This window comes from Furipterus horrens, unplaced genomic scaffold (genome assembly GCF_987537825.1).
Source record: "Furipterus horrens unplaced genomic scaffold, mFurHor1.1.pri manual_scaffold_5, whole genome shotgun sequence".
Taxonomy (NCBI): Eukaryota; Metazoa; Chordata; class Mammalia; order Chiroptera; family Furipteridae; genus Furipterus; species Furipterus horrens.
In genome coordinates, this window is record NW_028327175.1 from 35,557,125 (window position 1) to 35,577,697 (window position 20,573).

The 20,573-nt window shown below is 37.6% G+C and overlaps 1 protein-coding gene across 2 annotated transcripts in view; it reads right to left on the minus strand.

Moving 5' to 3' along the window:
- The window catches only part of PDE4D (phosphodiesterase 4D), a 318,702-nt gene that overhangs the window by 157,947 nt on the left and 140,182 nt on the right, over positions 1–20,573 (minus strand). For both annotated transcript variants that reach the window (XM_090276285.1, XM_090276286.1), the window contains exons 3-5: positions 19,387–19,423; positions 11,986–12,059; positions 7,491–7,540 (exon numbers count right to left, since the gene is read on the minus strand). In XM_090276285.1, coding sequence (XP_090132411.1) covers positions 7,491–7,540; positions 11,986–12,059; positions 19,387–19,423 — 161 coding nt within the window. The remainder of the gene's footprint in view (positions 1–7,490; positions 7,541–11,985; positions 12,060–19,386; positions 19,424–20,573) is intronic.

Consider the following 20,573-nt stretch of genomic DNA (forward strand, 5'->3'; position numbering starts at 1 on the left):
GGATAAAAAAGTAGTATTACGTATATACAATGGAATATTACTCAGCCATAGTAAAGAACGAAATTTTACCACTTGTGATAGCATGGATGAACCTAGAGGGTATTATGCTAAGTGAAATAAGCCAGTCAGAGACAGACAAATACCATATCATTTCACTTACATGTGGACTCTAAAGAGCAAAATAAAAGAACAGACAGAATTAAAATTGACTCAAATATAGAGGGAACAGACTGATGGATGCCAGAGGGGAGGGAGGCTGGGTGGCTGGATGAAAAAAGTGAAGGGATTAAGATGTACAAATTGATAGTTACAAAAAGTCATGGGGATATAAAGTGCAGTATAGGGAATACAGTGAATAGTGTAGTAATAACTATGTATGGTGCCAGGCAGGTACTGGAAATAATCAGGGGGAACACTTGCAAAGTATATGACTGTCTATGCTGTACACATAAAGTTCATGCAAAATAATATTGAATGTAAAAAATTAAATTAAAAAATTAAAATGGCATGAATTAAATCCAATATACCTAATTAAAAATGCATTAAATGTGCCCTATTGCCCACTTAGTACTTCATCATGTATACTTTAAAATAGAAGCATTATTTTACATTATCAAAATTTTCTCATAAATCATTTAAAAAACTTTTTATTATGGAATTTTTTATACCTAAATAGAATTCACATATTATTTAGTAATTGGGTTGTTTTCAATCTTTTATGCATATGCACAGTGCTGTGATGAACAACTGTGTACATGACTTCATTTTTCACATCTTTTATCATCACTCCTCAATCTAATAAACTGCTGAGGCTTATCAACTCCTCCTCTGAAAGAGTTGTGAACCCATTCCCTCATCTCCACCCCTAACACTGCCACCGCAGTTCAGAGCCACATTATCCTTAGCGTGTACTTGGTCTGTAACAGCCTCCTAATGAGGATGGGGCTGCCCCTAGTCTTTCTTCTTTTCAGTCTGGTTTCTATACTGCTTCCAATGTTGTCATTCTAAAGTACATACTTGCTCCTCTGCTTAGAAATGACTGATGATTTTACATTGCCCGTAAAATAAAGTCCACTGTTACATGCATTGGCTTCTAACACTCCTCACACTATTGCCTTCATCCACCCTCGGACCCTCTTGGCCATTTGTTCCCGTACACTTTCAGCTCCCTTTGTTCATTACTGTTCCCAGTGCCCTGATCTGTGCAGGCACTCCGTGCTTCCATACCTCGCTCTTGCTGGTCCTTTGGTGTCAGGGGATCTTCTTTCCCCTAAGCATAAGGTGAACTCCACATTCTTCAAAGCTTAGCAGGGCGCTTTATCCAGGTAGACCCACTTTGCCCCTCTTTCAAATACATGCATTTGAATTTGCTTCAGTCCTGGTTCTTAGCCTGTACTTAGTTATACACGCTTCCTTCTCCCCTAGATTGTAAATTCCTTGAAGTTAAGTAGTCACAATTTACTAATCTCTTTATCTCTAAGACCTACCTTACTGCATGCCATAGATAAGACGCATAGAAAGTATCTGTTCACCAAACGGGTAATCATAATAATAAAACTGCAGCCATAACAATACCTAACATTGTTGAATACATTCTTGGTATCAATCACTGACTTAGAGTTTATTGATGATAAAATGAAAGTTTAGAGAATTTAGATAAATTGACCAAGATTATGCAACTAGTCAAAGAAAAACTGGGTTTTCGACCCATATGGTTTGACTGATGACCTTTTTACTGTGCTGACTAAATGAACATATAGTCTCATTTGATAATTTCACTAAAAGTTATAACAAAATGCCCAGAGCAGATTTTCAGGCAATAGAGACAATATTATATTATTTTTCACCAGATTATGAAGTAACCAAGTATTATGTCAATTAATTTCTGGTTAAAAAGTCACTGTGTCAAATCCAGTCTTTTCACATATTAAAGGGTTTAGCTCTGCTTATCTAAGAAACAATATAGGAAGGTCAAACAAATTTTCTTATAAGAAAACAGATTTTTACCCCTCTAAAAGGTTGTAAGTTTAATCAATAGTCACACTCTATGCATTTAAACAAATTTTTTAGGTCAATGTTTTTCCTGCACAAGTCTTTTTAAGGAGGGTATTTTTTGTAAAAGTAACATATTGTGGCTTAAAAATTTTAGAACACTTGACAGTCATTTAATGTACTAAAACAAGCAAAAATTCCCCCCAAAAGTTAATGTATAAACAGTCACATACACAATCTTTATTATTTTTATTAAAGCTATTAAATATAATGTATACTCAACATTTTGCAATCACATTCCTAGAGGTTACTGAGCATTCACTCTCTGCAATTATTAAAGCATTGCCACAATCTCTGCTTTTATTAAAAGAAAAATAAAAAAGAACCAGCCAACCAAGCTAGTGCCTACTAGTGGTTGATAAAGAGAGTGAGACTTCTGTGGCTAAGGCCTGGTCTTCGTCCTCCTCCCTGTGCACCACCGACACACATTTTAGTTCAGTGTAGACCCTACATATAGTTCTCATCTAGCTCCCGTCCGCCTTCTTTATGTGGCTCCTGCTTTCAACTATTGTCCGTTTATATATGTGTATTATATGTATATATGTATATGCATGTATATGTATATAGGTGTATATTCATATGTATATATGTATACCTTGTATAGATATGTATGTATATATACCTTTTAAATTACATACATGACTTATTTTAATTACACATACACACAGAGACTTGAAAGGCAGACCTACATAGTATTATCATTACTGTCACCATAAAATAGCTGCTGAGTTTCCTTTCTTCCCCAAGCTCAACGTGTTGAATGATTAGTCCAGATAATAACAGAACAATGGTTCCAGTTAAATATCTTTGTTGTTTTTTTCCCTTTGTTATGCTTTATGAACCGCTTTGTGTTTTAGAAGAATAATAATATACAAGATTAAGTTTCTTTTCATTGTGTTTTGACTCACTAGAATTATTTGGTAGTTTACTTTTTAAATCCTCTACTTACCAACTGACTGAATTCTACTTAGAATTCATTTTTTAAGGCATTACAAATATTCAGAGTAAAAGCATATGAGGTAGGATGGAGGCTTACGCCAAATTTCTTTTGGACTAAAACTACTTTTGTGTTTATTTATGTTTGTCCTCCATCACTTGTCTCCCTCTACAGGTGAAAAGTAGGTAATTGTACACATTTTATTGCTTGGAGAGAACTTTTATTTTCTCAAAAGTCAAAAGTCTTTTGCCTTAGGCTGCAAATCTTTATTTACCCAAGGATCTCTAGAATGTAATTAATGAATAGCACCAAACGCAGCTCTAAATATAGGGTCTTCCTAGTAAGAAGGGGCACTACATTTTCTAATTTTGAAGTCTATGTACAAAAATCCCCATGCTATATCTAGTGCTCAGAAATTAATAGCCTTGAATAATTTGTTCAGTTTCTCCAAAACATATACTTCTATGGTGGGTCTGAAGGCTAACCCTAATTTGGTGGGTGATTTTTATAGAGGTGTAAGAAGGTCTCTGGACTTAGAAAAAGGAATCCTGTATTTATTCTTACTTCTGCCTGTAAGTAACATTTTCTCTCACCAGGTCTCAGTATTATCATCTATAATATAGAGAAGTTAAAATAAATGTTTTCTGACTTACATGCTTACTGGAAAATTCCCAAGTTCAAAATATTAGAGGAATTGAAAATATGGAAATTAGAAACATTGAAAATTGGTATTGTGAAGAGAAGACAAAGTTCAGTGAGAGCTTTTTTTGAGTTAATATTGTTTAAAAATTAAATGCTCAATATGACTGTGCCCAAAGAGGCCTGAGTGTACTCCCCAAACAGCGCAAAACAGCGCAGTACAGTGTGGCTTCGGCCCCCCTCACTTGGTGCTGCCCTCTCATGTTTCAGCACCCCGTTAGGTTCTGCTCCTCACCACCTGCTAAGGACCTGAGCAGGTGAGCCTGGCTCTAATACAGAGATTCCTAAACGTCCTGCCATTCCTGTTTGAAAACAAGATCATCAGTTCAATGTACCAGAAAAGCTGACACATCATCAATGTCGTTCTCCTCCATTCGACCAGCTTTTAAAATAACTGTAGGAACAACAACAAAAAACGTCTGGCACAGAATAGGGCAGTAGGAAGAAACACTTGGTGAGTTCCTCGTAACTTGCTGGACTCTGTTCTGCATCTAAGTTCTCTCCTTGAACAGGAAGGCTCTTTTATAAATGCACTTATATTTGGAAGCTTTACTTTTAGAAAATTGTTAAGTCATTTTACAGCAATGTATTTACCTATTGTGTACGGAAAGAAAAACTGGTACATGACTAAAATGCTTTAACCCTAATGATAATAAAATGAAACTTTCCTGGCTTTAACAAGTGTCAAATGGAATAACCTCAAAGGGGAAAAGAAAGGAATTCTAAGTTCTAGAGAAGAAAGCTTGAGAAAACAGAGTATGACATATAAGTAGTCAAAGTTTTTCACTCTCCTTTTTAAAAAAGTCAAAGAGTTGCTCTATGGAAAAGTTATGGAGTTATTTTTTTTCCCTTCAAGAGCTATGATTCAAAAGTAAGTTCTTAGATTCTGAAAATGACCCCGAACAATAGTTTATCATCCATGTTGTAAAGGTACCAACATCTGAGGCTGTGGTGAGAGGGAGGGGCACAGCCCTTGGGAACAACAGGAGGTTCTGTTATTGACAGGCGCAAAGAAGTGTTTCCATTTTGAATTTTTGTGGGGGGCATCATAATTTTTATTCTTCTAACCCTGCAATCTTGTTTTTCTCTCATTCTTCCCTTTATTTCTTTCATGTCTCTGTCCCATCCTTCCAACAACCCCAGCTCTATATACAGAGTGGGCCCTAGAAACAAAACCAAATAAAAAATGATGCGTTGAGTGCTTACTCTGTGAAGCACTGTGCTAAGAGCATTCCACATGTGAACTCATTTAACTTAGCAATTACTGGGTGACGTCTGATGACCACTTTATAACTGAGGGAACAGAGAAAGGGTGAGGAACCTGTCCAGGGCCACTCAGCTAACACGACAGAGCATGGCTTGGCTTCTAGACAGGCAGAGCGTTCACACCGCGCAATTCCCTGGACAGCGGCGATGTTACCTTCCTGGCGCAGCCTAAATACCACAGCAGTCTTAACCATGTGCTACGCTGGTCCTCCAGAGCCTCAACATAATTTCTAAGAAGGCTAAGTTCATCTTAGAGGGTGTCTCGCTGACTCTTTTAACAATCTTGGCTGCCCTTCTGGGGACTACAGCAAAGGCACAGATGGGTTCCAACAACAGGGGGCGCACACTTGGAGGGAGGACCTGAGGGGTCAGCTGCGGAGGGAGGGGATTCACAAGCGCCACCTTTCCTGTGTGTCTCAAGTCTTCCATCCAAGTCTCAACCACAACTGTTATCATTACTGATGTTTTTAAGAGCCCACCTTTTCAGAAGGGGCTCCGAGAGGGGAGCTTCCCGCTGCTGCTGCCCCCATCCCCATTGCGCCTTCCTTCCCACAGGGCTTTGCTTTGCTTGGGCAAGGAAAACGACTTCCATTCTCTAGTCAGTTGATTTCCTGTTGTGCTTTGTGATGCACACAGCTGCACTAAACAGTTAATGACAGTTAATTAGTTTCCTTTGCTAGATATTTCTGTAGTTCCATTGTCCCTGGGCTCCAGGCCAGGAACTTGTGGGTACAAATCAGGCCATATTAGCCTTAATTCCCAGATTTTGGTAACTCACAGTTCCCTCTGGTATTGCTGCTGGGCCTCAACACTAGGTAAACATGTCTGGAGCTTGCATGGGGTGTTCCACATGTGTTCAGGGCTAAGTCTGTGCCCTTTGAGTGCAGCTCCTCCCCCTTTCATAAAGGCCAGGACTTGCCAGATGGGGGGACAGCTGACCACTGAGCACTGACCACCTCTTGCTGGACACCAGTCTCCCAGGAATGGTACCCGCAGCTGCTCCTCTGGGAGGGTGCTTCACTGGGGCTGGCTCATGTGTGACCTCAAGCTACAAAAGGTTTCAGGGACCATAATAGCACTGCATTCTGCTTATACCACAACGTTGGAGTCTTGCTTATTCCCAAAATAGCAAGGGTTGGGGGGGTGGGAGGGTTTGCCCTTCTTCACAGGGGTCAGAACAGGGCTGGGGACAAGGTTCCGTGTGGTGTCTCTCACCAGAGGCCACAGCCACATGCTCACACAAGTTGGCCTCCTCACCCCTTAACGTAGTCAGATAAGAGAGACCAACAAAGAGCCTAGGCCTATACCCCTGTCTTAGTTTAGGCTAACTGACATTTAATTTGGGTCTTTGCAAATGAAATTTCTTACTCAAAGAACTTTAATATACAGGAATTTCAGTTATTGTTCATCTCTCGGTCAGTGTTGAGAACACTGATGGACCCAACAGAAACTATGAAATGACAGTTGAGAATCATCACCAATAAAATCTTGAAAGATAAACATGGAAAAGAGAACCAATAATTTAATGTTCACTGAACACAAGTGTCCTTCGGAAAGACATTCAGGGAAAAGGACAACTTTAACAGCTGTGGCAGAACCCACTCTGATGTAATAATCACTAAAAGCCAGGGTGGAGGTGCTGCCCAAAGCTCACTGTAACTTAACAAGCTGCTCCTCAGCGTGGTAGGAGTTGGAGTCCCAGGGAGATGCTTGAATCAAATTAGATACTGGTCTATTTTAGATAATATGTTAATTTTCTTCTGGTAATAATGTCAGAAAACATGGGTTTTCTTTTCCAGACAATTATTTTAATGAATCAATGGAGGTTTCAAGGATTGAATAAATGAATTCAATTTGATTTCAGGTTCAGTAAAGTAAGATCATTTGTTCTGTTTTTGGTTCAGTTGAGGTTAAGTCCCATGTCTAATAGGAACTGGGATAATTTTATTTTTTTGCCCTTTACATTCCTCATCCTTTCTTCCACTTTTTGCCAATGTCTGTTCTTTTGATCCCATTGAACTCTTCTGTATTGTATAATTACTTCTTCGCATTCCTTCCGAACAGAATTTAATTCTTAACTCGTTGGGTCCAAATCAGGATCACTGGAAAGGTATTCCTTCTTACACACAACTGGGATAATGATTAACCAAGAAGGTGCCTTTTATTTAGGCTTTACTTTCACTAAACCAAGTTACCAAATATTAACATCATGCTGGTGACATAAACCTGGAAATGATGTTTTGAAGGTAATGCCATCTCTCAAAATACAAATGCCCAGAGCAATGTGAAACTTAGGACAAACACACATTTAAACAGTTAATAAAATAATGTGTCAGTAAAGATTTTCCAAGTAATAGTTTAAATGGACCACTTGTGAGGTCAATGAGAGACATGATACTATAGAGAAAAAAAAGGGTTAATTTTTTTTTAACATTTTACAATTGCAGTATAAAATTGGTGTTAGTATTATGCTGAATCTTGAGAGATATGGTTTCTCTCTGTACAGGGGAAGAATAAACTCCCAGATCTTTCTTACCTGTTATGGTGGCTTTGTTGATGGATGGCTGATTGCACATGGGTGATCTTCTGAGTAAGAGAAAAAAATACAAAGTGGTAAATATGGGGTGCTTATTGATTGTAGGATTCTCTGAGTCATTTCAGGTATGCCGTTTTAATTTAGAGGTTTATTTTTTAAGTTAGGACATGCAAACGAAGATTTCAGACTAGCCAGGCAAGTGCCTAGGCACCCTTTATACTAGAGCTCAGATCACACACGTCAAAAAAAAAAAAAAGTTAAATCTCATAGTTACAGACTTTGGGGTAAAAAAAACTGATGTAATTGTCACAGGGACATGGTAGAAGAGGAAGTTCTTACTGACTGACTATATTCAATTAAGTCAGGGCTTACAGAACCAAAAGAGACTTTCTGAATTTGAAAAAGTAGTCAATTCACAATTAGTTTCCCTTGTACAGTGTTAAAAAGCTTTCATTTCTGGCATAAATTTTTATGATTGCCTGTTCATTATCAGAGGTTAAATGACTCCTTGTGAACTATATGATAATTAGTGAAGCTATTTAAATTTTTTTCTTTCTATTTTCTTATATTGAGAAACTGATAATGTTGTAGAAACTTAAATACTTTTTATCTTGTATCCCCTAAGTTTTGCCAAGTTCCACAAGGTGATTATAAACCCCTTGATGTAAAAAACCATGCTATATGATTAACCTGCATCGCCTGCCAAGCTCAGTAGCAGGTATCCAGTATTCAATCAGTGCTCAATAAATTATGTTGAAAAGAATATTGTTTATGAAATGTCCATTAAAACTTTTTGAAATACTTTATAAAGTTGTTACATTAAATTAGAAGTTTTCAAAATACAGTGATCTTAAAATTAAAAAAAAAAAAAAAAGATCCAGCCCTGACCAGTGTGGCTCAGTTGGTTGGGTGTCGTCCCACAAAAAGCAGGAAGTCACCAGTCTGATTCCTGGTCAGGGCACATGCCTGGGTTGTGGGCCAGGTCCCAGCTGTGGGTGTGTGAGAGGCAACCAGCTGATGTTTTCTCTTGCTCATCGACGTTTCTCTCTCTCTCTCTCTCCTTCTCTGCCCCTCTCTCTAAAAGTAAATAAATGAAATCTTTAAAAATTTTCTTTAAAAAATAGATACATGCAAGAAAGTCTGAAAAAATGTGTTTTAAAAAATTTCTTGGAGTGGCTAACACTTAATAAATATGTGTCCCAGACACTGTATTAAATGAGCACTTTTTGAATGAATTACCTGGCTGTGAGGACCACAAACCTTAAGGTGAATAGTCTCACTGTTCCCATTCTACCAGTGAGGGAAACAAAGCTTTGGGAAGTTGAATGACTTGTTCAAAGTAAGAGCTGAGATGTGAAGTCAAGCAATGCGATTCTGGAGACTGCACTCTGCCCTGTTGCCTTACGTTTATGATGCTTCTGTGGAAGCTGGATGAACAGCATCTGTGTGCAGACAGCAGCTCTTGCAGAGCCCTGTTCCAATCCACCCCCCTGAGCTAACAGGCCTCTCAGCAGGGCTGGGGGACCCCTGGGAAAAGCAGTCTGTACTTCTAACCTCTCACTGCCTGGTTTCACACAATGGCTGGCTCTGCCCTGGTGTTTACTGACGTCAGTTTGAGACTGAAATTTTGTGTTTGATTGGCAACGCACCAAAACTTACTCCTGAATTACTTTAGTTTTTATTATGAAATAAAAGGATGTAATTTAAAACTTGATTAATGCTTAATAAAACAAAAATATCATGTTTTAAATAAAAAATGCTACTCTGAAGAAGTTCTTGTCTATATGCTTTTATCTTCTCACTGAAAGTTTGTTATTCAAAAAATTTATATATTGGTCATTCCTTTTGAGTCCTTGCTCTGTGAAAATCTAGGAAATATTGCTTTAGGCTGAGAAAGGTAGTGAATAAATATTTTATAACTTTTCTATAGTTTTGGAAAACTAAATCATTGACTCGTTACTTGTTACTTTTTCTTAATATCAGTTCTATAAATGGCACTTGGGAACTTGATATTTTGACAAATAATGATAAGCGGAAACTGTTAATTGTTTGATCCATGGTTACAATGATAAATCACTTAATAAAAAATGACTGAGAACTCACTTCCGGAATAAAAAAATCTCAAGGGCAAGAAAGAGCCAGGTGATAGGAACCAGTGGTGGGTTCAATAAGTCAACAATGTGCATTTGAGTATCCTACGGGGGGTAGGGATTCATTCTTCCTAGATTCCCTTCCTATAGCAAATAAAAAGGTGGATCATGCAAGGTAACACGTGTCTCCCCCAGAATCCAAGGGTGAACTTGGAAGTATTTCAGTGGCTCTGTGAGTGCCCAGCAGGGACATTCCAATTTCCTTAGAGTCATCATGGGATGACCCAGCATTATATCCAGTTTGCTCTCACTGAATGGAACAGAGCTCAGCTGTATGTGGTGAATCCTACTATTCTGATACCTGAGGGGGTTTATTTGGTTTGAATCAGTAAAGAAAATAGAAACTTGCATTGACCAAAAGAGAGACCACAGAGGCCTTTACTTTGAGTCTACCAGATCATATTGTTTGGTTAAATGTCATCCTGGGCTTTATATTGTAAGTCAAGATCAGGCATAAACTATGGTTTTCTATCTTCCTCCAGCTGCTCTTTTCCATTGGACTCTGCCTTGTCGCTGTAAATTAGTTGAAAACTTTTGTCTTGCACAGACTAGAACTGAGGTCTCACATAGAAGAGAACAGAGAAAGCCAGTCTGATGCCTTCAGATCAGTCTGATCAACTGCGTGCCTCCCACAGATTCAGATTCTAGTTCCCAAGTGACCATGTCTGAAGGAAGTATAAAAGGAGGTGTACAAGTTTCTTGTTTGCCATTTAAAGCCATACCTCTATTTCCTGGATGAAATTAAAAACTAAAAAAGTTTGGGGATGATACCGGCAATTCCATTCCTCCTGCAGGGCTCAGACTTTCCAAAGAGGAGGTGACTGAGCTACCAGGTACCTAAAGCCCCCAGGGTCCTTTGGAATCAGCATGACAGTGTGTGGGCCTGGAGCACAGGACACACATGGTCATGAGCAAATACCTATCAACACAACTTCCGGTCCCACGTACTCATCACCGCATCACCCTTCCAGACAAGGACAGGCAGAGTGATTACTCTGTTTTGAGCTTTATGCCAGGCCCAGGGATACAACTGTGAACCAGAAAAAATCAAGCCCTGCTAACTGGGCACTGACATTCTTAAGAACACTCAGTATAGGTAACTTGAGCACAGAAACATTATGTGCTAAAATAGGAGTGAGGTACAGGACAGATCAGGCAGAGAAGGAAAGGCATACCCCTCCGTTTGGGGCCTGTGGGCGCGGGTATATGTTGGGTGTTAGTTAGGAACGATGCCCCAAAAGAAACTGTTGTTAAGCTGTGAATTACAGTTAGCCCAGTGGATGAGGAGGGGAAGGAGAAAGCAAGAAAAAAATGTTCAGGTTGAGGGAACAGGATGCAAAAGTTCATTACCTAGAAAACATGACAAACAGTTGAAGCTTCTGGGTTTCATATAATTATTTGGATTGAGGCATTTATACTGATTTTTAAGAAAACTTTTATACCACAAGAAGCAGGTGCACAATAGCCAAAGCTTTTTTTGAAACCATGGCAAATATGAATTTGGGAGGTCAATTATATTATTATAAGATGAAAAGTTTCTTTCTTTTTTTTGTTCTTTAAGAAGTAGTAACTACTGTGAAGTTTTATATACTTAACTTAAATTCCAAATAAACTTCTACTCATTATAAAATGCTCTCATATTGATTGAAAGAAATATTTTTATTTTGAAAATTGATTAGATATTTTAATAATAACATTTTATTACTAGATTGTCAAAATAATGAACACTTGAAAAACTAATGTTTTCTACTTAATTTTAGAAAATTAACTTTCTCTTTTTAGATATTTCACAGTTATAAGAGCCCCCCCAAATATAATAATTTCCTATCTCTTCTTTCCTTCTTTCAAATGCTTCCTGTTATCACATAAATTACAATTTTATTAATTGCTCCATGCTGCTGCTGACCTGAGGGTCAGTAACAGTAGAAAAACAAAGATGTTTGCTATAAGGTGGTGCTTCCCTAGCAATCACTGATTTAGGATTAAGAGGATGACTTTGGATTGACATTAGGCTTGATGAGATTATTTGTCCACGGTCAATTTATGAAGTAAGCCAAACCTATAAAGTTACCCTCAGTGTAAATAACTGGGCAGAGTCGTGACTATGCCAGGTGATTTCTGACAGATGCAATCATCATATTTATTTGTCTGCTTCAGGTCTGATATTAGAACCATCACTACAAAGTATTTATAGAAAATTAACAGGACATCATATGACTTAGTGTAAATGGTCAGACATCAAGGCAAGGACTCAGAGAAACCTAATATATTGCCTTGAGTTCACCCATACGGAGAAAACACTGTATAAGTGCAGCGTGAAGGAGGGGAAAGGAAGGGTGACTTACTTGCTAGGTGCTCGATCTTGCAAATTAGTTAATGCAGCAAAGTTGTTTCGTACAGTTCGCAGGCTGGCCAAGACCTAGGACAAAAGGAGATTTTAAACTTCTTGAAGTAGGGCCATCTTGAATGCAATTTAACATGCTTTGGTGATTAAAAAAATGGCTTTGTTAAGTGAAAACCTGATATTGCTTGCAATGAAGTTTCATACACCACTAAAGAATCTCCCCAGTACTTTGTGAAGTTTACATGTGTCTGTTTGAAATCTGGAGAAGTCAGACTGCAAGAATTTTCCAGGTATTTCCCCTCATGGGCTGGGAATATGGGGACCGTGGCTGCAGTTGCCACAGCATTCCTGAGTGCTCAGCCACGGTAACAATATCTCAAGTGATATACATCTAGCGTTGAGCACTGTTGCCTTTTTAGGCAAATTTGAAACACTGTAATACAAAATATTATTCATGTCTCACTTTAGAGGAAAAATTTAAAACAAATTACCCTCAAATTCTCTGCAAAAATTCACCAAGAATGTCATAATTTCAAGGTCAACAAGCTAAGTAAATTTTAAATTGTTTTTTCACCTCTGCTACATGGCTAGTCTAGCTAGTGAACAGAAATTATTTTCTTTGTTAAGGTTATTAATCATGAATTCTAAGGTTCCCAGGGAGCCATTTCTCCCATCAAATTGGATCACTCTAAATGTGCACAGGCCTGGCCCACCAAAAATACTCAATAAAAATGCACTTAATAAATGACACAATATATCTGCACACATAAGGCAGGACCAATAGGTCCCGCTATCTCTGACAGCCCTTGTATTCTCTAACTCAGTGAAACTAGAAAGTGGCAAAAGAATTGGAAGTGAGACTAGAAGAGAAAAGTTGCAAGAGCTTTACCCTCCTCACATGCTCCCAGGGTGAGATTATAGGTAATCTGGGTGACACCCAGAATGTTAAAGGATCGAAACACAGATTTGAAATGTCCCATAACAACTTAGACTACCCGGGCCTATTACACTTCCAATGTGTGAACTGAGACAAGTTACATAATTTCTCTGTAGACCAGCATCCTCATCTATAAACTGGGGTAGTATAATATCTACCTCAAATGGTTGTTGTGAAAATAATAGGCAATAACAAGTTAGGTGCCGAGGACAATGCCTGGCACATAAAGCACTCATTATGGTGACGTTCCATTTGATCAATGATTCGGTATGAGCACAGGGAATCTACACATGCCCGTCAATGATAATATAAAGGGCAGCGAATTTATAATTGCTGCAAGGTTTCCAGAACTCTTTTCAGATCTTTTTTCATCTGGCACTGACCAAAACAAAAGTCAGTCTTAATGTTTTCTAAGAATTTTTTGTTTTAAATGAGATATTTTTTGAAATTGGCATTAATTCTTGTAAGTCACTGTCCCCTGAAGGAGTTAATGGTGTTTCCTAAGGTGCCAACCAGGATTAACTCAGTCACTGGAAAAGCCTGGCTCGTTATCACATATAAACAACTCACAGTGCTGAAAGGTCATGCTGTCTATGACAGCGTATTCAAATAGCCAACTGCTGACATCAACCATGATGTCTTTCATTAGGCATGAAATCTTGAATGATGCAGAAGTAAATCTAATAAATAATCTACGTGTCATTCAATCATGCAGGCTTAATTTATGCTTTAAGAATTAAATGTCAAGTACAACAATAAAGCATTTAATAAAAGATTATTGCACTCCTTAAATGATCCTCTTTCTAGACAAAACTTTAAGCTCAGAATTCTTAGGGTTTTATTCTACTAAATTATATTAAGTGCACTACATTTGACAGCTAGGTAAATAGAAATTACTGCAGGCAATTCATGTTCTATGTTCATTTGAAAGAAAACATTAGTTTATAAATGATATACTACAATTAGTTTTCTGTGATAAGGTTTATGACTGTTATGCATAATATATCTTCACATGATGCAGATTTAAACGGAGAAGGGTAAAAAGCAAAATGTCTCCCCTCAATAACAAAGACAAAATTCAAAATTATTGTTATTTCTGAGAGGAGGCAGGAAGGTGAAATTGGAGAGAAATACACCAGGGCATTTAAATATTGTGACTGTTCTATTTTTTAAACTGTTGATTTTTTTTTTTTTTTTACGTATTTAGATAATCACTAGATATATTCTCTCATATGTATAAGATATTCCAGGAAAAAAAGTGAAAAAAGAAATTTCCCTCTCAGCCCCTCTTTCAGGCATTCAGCTGCCTGTCCCCCCAACTAATTGACTTTTAGGTTGTCTCCTAAAGCTTGCTTTTGTAAACATTGCTGCAGTCAATTACCCTGTAGATACATCATTCCCTATGTATGCAAGTATTCAATCACTGTTTTTGTGGTGGGATAAATAACATAAATTTTATTTTAAGTATTATTTACTTACTGCACTATTGCAGAAGTGTAAATAAAAGCTCAGACAGCCCGTATAAAGGGGCATTGCCCGAAGCCCAGTTGATTGACTTTAGATGTTTGCATTGCAAATACACTGTGTGAAGTCTTTCATACTCTGGTTTGCATTGCAGGACCGAAGAGTGAAGCATCTGCTATTGTCCGCTCTCAGGGAGAACTGGAAGCAGTTTTACTCAAGACACTGAGTCAGGGCCCAATAATTCTTTGCTTCTGTTTGCGGACAGGTCACATTCCCCTTGAATTTAACCCCTTAAGAACTGTAATCAGAGCTTTAATGTCCTGTAATTTTCCTCACTCCTTAACACCTACTAACCAAAAACGTCCCTAAAGTGTTCTCTCACACAGCGAAATGGTTAAAAAAATTAAGGTCATTTTTCCTCTTCTGTCCTTCCAACCAAAAGTGTAATCAGTTAAGGTAAAAAATATATGGGGAATGATGAGAAATATTACATGATGGGAAAGAAATTATAATAGTGCTATGAAAAACTTACATAAAGATGGATCATGTACTAGCCCCAGAAAGGGTTTAAATGTTATTTATGCACGCTAATCTCAGGTTTTGTTGGGTATTTCTGAACATTTACTAACCAATAGGATTCACTGAAAACAGCACAAAAATAAATGTGGGCTTCATTAAAAAGTTAAACGGTCGAACATAATAGCCTAAACGCAACATATACTTGTATAATAATAATGTCTTGAAAGTATTTAAATATATTTCTATCTTAAAAAAACGATGTGGCAATAATGTTGTTTAAAAAAATAAATGTTTTTGAGGATAGCGTTTTTCATGCCTAATACTTTTTATGCCACTAGATGGCGCTAGAACACAGGTCATGTGTTGCCATGGCCTTGGGGGAAGTGGGAGGAAGAAAGAATTCCTTGCCTTTGTTTTACCTCCAGGAGAAAAACGGGAGTCAAGTTACGATTATTTACAAGATAGAAAGGTCACTTTGATAGAAAACAAAACCTTTTCCCAAGTTATGCTCTGGTTAAACCATACGAAATTGCTGTTTGTGTATGTCAACAAATACTGATTTCTGGATTCCTAGAAGATGGTTAGCTGTGTTTATTTTTTGTTTTTTAATGAAGGGTAAAGGAAAATTAACAGATAGGAACGACTCAAATGTACTGATTATCTTCTTTCATCGCCTGGCAGGGGCTGCCTGGTGGATTCAGCGGGTGAGGGAGTGGGATGAGCCCACAAAATGGCTGCTGCTTGGTGAAATAGGGAAGCGACATTCAGGGGCATTTAAAAAAATTGACAGTGTTCTGTTATCAATTGAAAAGCGATGTTCTGTAGTGTTAACTACTACTACATTTTTAATAAAATTATCCCAGTTTGCTGTATTTGGGTTAAAGTAAAGGTAAAATGACTCTTGTTCCTACCCTGGATTTTTAAATCAGGCGTCTCTTAGTCTGAATGACGTGAAGGTCCACCCAGGGATCCAAGATCATATTTGGGTATTTTCTGTCTTTTCCTTGATCAAAGATCCTAGTTCTTTTAATGCTCCATACTTCCACGTGAGACTTCTGGTTGACTTATGAGTTTTACAAGGTAGTCATAACAAATAATGGGACTGTGGGCCCAGAGGCAGCTGACGATGGCCAAACGGTTACTGCACTCTTGGGAGGAAAAGGCCAGTGGCGAGTGGGGCGATGCGGCGCAGCGTTGGGATTCCTCTCAACACCTAGCCTTCATGCCGAGGGGGATTCCCACACCAAAAGGTTCTGGCATAAACATAGAATATTTCAAAATGGAAATAAACCAAGTGTGTAAAGCTGTCATTTTTTCTGAAGATCAAGAGTGTTCTGAGCTTATTAGGGAAAACATAAGAAACTGAAAGTGGAAGAGAGCTTAGGTTAAACACACCAGCAAGAACTTCTCACTCTGACAGGGTTGTGGATGTCGGAACAGAAAATGGAGGGCTACCCTAGGGTCCTTTCTGAAGATTATGTCCATCCAAGATGACTTAGGTTTCAGCCCTGTCCATGAAAGTGGAACATATCCTTATATGACTTCCTAAGTTCTCTTCTAATTTAGGAGTTTAGTCTCTCGTGTCACAGGAAACCATGACTGGAGGGAAAAATGGAGGGGTCCTTTCATGATTTGGAGACGCACTCAGGAATAACAGAAATGAGTTCTCAAGAAGAGGCAGCGGATGAGGGAGGTTTGGGAGAAGACCTTTGTTCACCGTAGAGAGTTGGAGGCTCATTTTTAAGAATTTTGGTAAAGAAAATATACACAGGAAAAATAAGCCTAAATGAAGTAGAAATAGTAATACTATTTATTGTGGGATTTGGAATTATAGGGAAAATTTTTGATTCCTTTTGCTTATATTTCTTTTCTAAACTTCTTACGCAAAAAAAAAAAAAAAAATTATTTTGAAGGCAGTATGGCTTTTTCACCAGACTTCAGTGTAAAATTCCAAACCCCAAAGCATGCTGGGAAAAGAGGAAAATTTTTTGGCCTATTTGAACATGTCCCTGAGTGACTTGTCTTCTGTCCAATGGCAAAAGCAACTATGGTATATTAGGCTTAATAATGATGGTATCACCTCAAGTGACATAAACATGTTATATTCAGTGGTGACTACTCTATCCTGTATTGAAAATTTGAGGAGTTATTGATTAGGTCAACAAAATAAGGTAGTTGTGCCCAATAGGTCTAAAGAGAAGACTGCTGGCTAACCTGGCCTACTTTCTTATCTGGTTTCCCAAAGATGTTCTACAGTGGTGAAATTATTCAGGGCTTAACATACATTAAAAAAAATTATTCTACTAGAGCTTTCTAGACCACATAGCTTAGAAAAATGCCATTTGTGAAAACTGTGATGAAGCTACTTAAAAAGAATCTGCAGCCCCTGGGGGCAACGACCACCTTCTTCAAGGTTTCATGAGTCATTGAGCTAATCATAAGCCAACTCTTCTAAATACATGCTGAGATTACTTTCAGGCATCAGATATGCCTAGATATTACACAGAGTTGGTTTATATTCAAAGTTCTAATTTCTGAGGGTATTAAGCACACAGACTAAGTGATATTTTGCACATATATGAGTATATATATTTCTCGGTGTACTGAACTTTGTTAGTTTTTTAGAGATTATAGGTACACTATAGAAAATGTCTGATTATGTAAAAGTAGATTTCCTTAGAATTTAAGACCACTAATAAGAACTGAGTCAAATTTATTTATTTATTAGAAACTAATAAATATTACTTGATGTAAGAAGGTATCATAATACAGAAGTTTTTTTCATTTTTTACTATATATTTAAATATGCTTTTCTTATCACAATACCTAGAGATTTTGATTAGAAGCAAGAATAGCTACCTGAATAAACTCAAGTTGGAATGATTACTTCTATATTTGGTGATGGTTATTTATATTACTTTGCCTTATTTTATCTTTTCACTCAGTTCTAAGCTGAGTGAAATAAAGTTATGGGTTCTCACTAGTAAGCAATTAAAAATCCTTAGCTTTAAATGATTTTGCCATCACAAAATGTGATTAAAATATGTTAGTATAATTTTTTTGAACAAAGAAATATAGTTAGTAGAAATAATTTATGAGCTCCAGCAAAACCTTAAGCAATCAAGATATGAACCTTCTGAAAGGGATGGCGGTTTTATCCTTTTAATTGCTTTCATTAATTATAAAATCACTTATACAATTGTGTTATTTATGTAGTCATTAAATGTTTTAACTAAATTATCACAATTAAAAATTTCAGAAAACTTAAAAAAGTGAAAGAATCGTACATAATTCTAGTATCCAAACATTTCCATTACGTATTTGTACAAACAATACTTACTATGACATTTTAGAAATGAAAGAGCTCTTACCAATAACATTAGAATTTGTGCTGAGTGTTTTACAAACCTGGTATAATTTCAGTCTCTTAACAACTTACGAAGTGAGTACTCTTGGAACTGTCATTTAGGAGGAAACCAGGCCAAAGCCATTCATCTACCATGAGGAGGAGATGGGGTTGAACTAGGGTCTATCACTATACAGCCTAGCCTGACAATTTTACCAATTGGGAAAAAGGTCTTAGAGAAGTTAAATTAGTTGCCCAATGCACTAGAACTAGTCTAACATGATTATTTTTTTACAACCAGTCTGGATCACTCATATTCCAATATTTAACATTACTTATTAACAGTCAATGTTGGTTTTAAACTTGTTTCATTCCTCAAATTAAACCGGTTTATCCCATTCTGTAGTAAGTCTGTCTACACCAGAAGCTCTTGACTTTCCTGGAAAAATATTTGGGACTTAAAAAATTTTAAGTGCTTGAATATGATCTTCAGATTTTTGTATTGAATTGATCAGGGGTGTACCCTAGAATAAAAGCTGATTTTAAAGTGTAGCTGGGGCTAAGGAGCATTGGTTTGTACAAAGAATATCTGGTCATCAACGGCTTTATATATATTTCAAAATGCTTTAGATCATTTTATCATCTTCTAGTATTTATGCCATGTGGTTAAAGTATATACACCTAAAAAGAACAAATAAACACAAATACATCACTCAGTTAAATCTTTGTACAAATGACATGTAAAAAGAAGAAGGAGTTAATAAAGTATCAGGTTGAATTGGAATATTCAATTTCAAGCACTGATCATGTACCTAATTATACTAAATGTAATTTAATCTGCCATATAGCCTTCTGCTTCTAGTGCTGTCAGTTAAGAAGGTATGGTCCCATTTAAATATGTCACTTAGGTAATTAGTCATTTGAAGCGAAGAAACTCTTCAAGTCTATGGGTTTATAGGAAATAAAGCAATATGGCCAAGGTCACATTCTCTAGAATTGCCTTTGAATTACTTGAATGAAACACAGGATTTGCATTTGTACTTGTATTTGATTGAAAATTAAATTAAGAACCAGAACTAATCTCCCAAATTAAGTTTTCAAATGAGAAACCTGCCCATTCACGAAACTGTGCTTACCTGAGCAAATGGAGTCACAATCAAGTCATCTCCGTGTCTGAAAAATAAACAAATCTGGTGTTAGTTGTTACTGATAACTCTATGACCACTTTTGATCAATATTAAACGGCAAGTTCCACTTTCATAAATTTCCATAGAGAATTACAGTAATTCCATCCTTATTCTTCAGCACATGTTCTTCCTAGCCACAGGGGTGAAAATATGTCTTCTGGGATGTTAGCCATTGTCCAGTTTCCTGGGTAAAAAGAGGGGCTTCTGATAATCAGCCAAAGTCACTGTTGCTTAGTAAGCACACAGGATATGCAATAGCAGAAACAGAGTTGCAGCAGTGGGGCCTGAGTTTTACTCTCAGCCTCTTACTGGAGTTCTCAGGAAAGGGTGCTGTGGAAGGAGCTAGCGACTGCAGTGGTTTCGGTGAGAGGTCCCTGGACCATCTCACATTTGAGGGTGATGAGCACTGAGCATTCTGCATCATCGTGTGTGAGTCTTGGACAGGCCAGGAACTGTAGAGGACATGGGACTGCATCATACACTAATAAAAACCCAGTACAACTTTTCAACTGACTCACGTCCCAGCCACTGTAATTACGGGAGAATGTCACCCAGTATGTGCTGTTGCTACAGCAACCTCAGCTACACCATGCCCGGGATGCAGGAGCAAGGTGTCAGCATGACAGGCCTCAGAGGGACAGGGAAGGGAAGGGAAGGGGAAGTTGTGCAACATTCCACTCCGAGGAAAGTGTGAAACCGAGGCCCAGAGTTCTTTTGGGCTATTTCTTAGCATGCATAATTTATGAGAAGGATTTTCAAAATCTCCATGAGACATTTCTTGATCTAGCTAGCTGAAGCTCTTTAATCAAAAGTGAAGGCAATTATTCCACACAGAAAGGTGGACATTACCCTCACGCAGAGCTCTGCAGCTGGACTGTTCAGTCACTCACGAACCACTCTGCAAAGGACCTAAACAACACTCAGAATCAGCTTCAGCATATGGATGATGCTAGTAAACAGGTCATTACCAATAATGAGACTAGTTTTTATGGTCATCCTCAAGTTACACAGAGATCTTGAAATTCAAAGTGTGGGAAAATAAAAAGCAGAAAATGTTGGAGCACAATTTAAAGGAAATCTGTATTATTTTGGATCCTCTTAGTTTCAGAATTACATTTTGTGAAGGGCACCTGTTC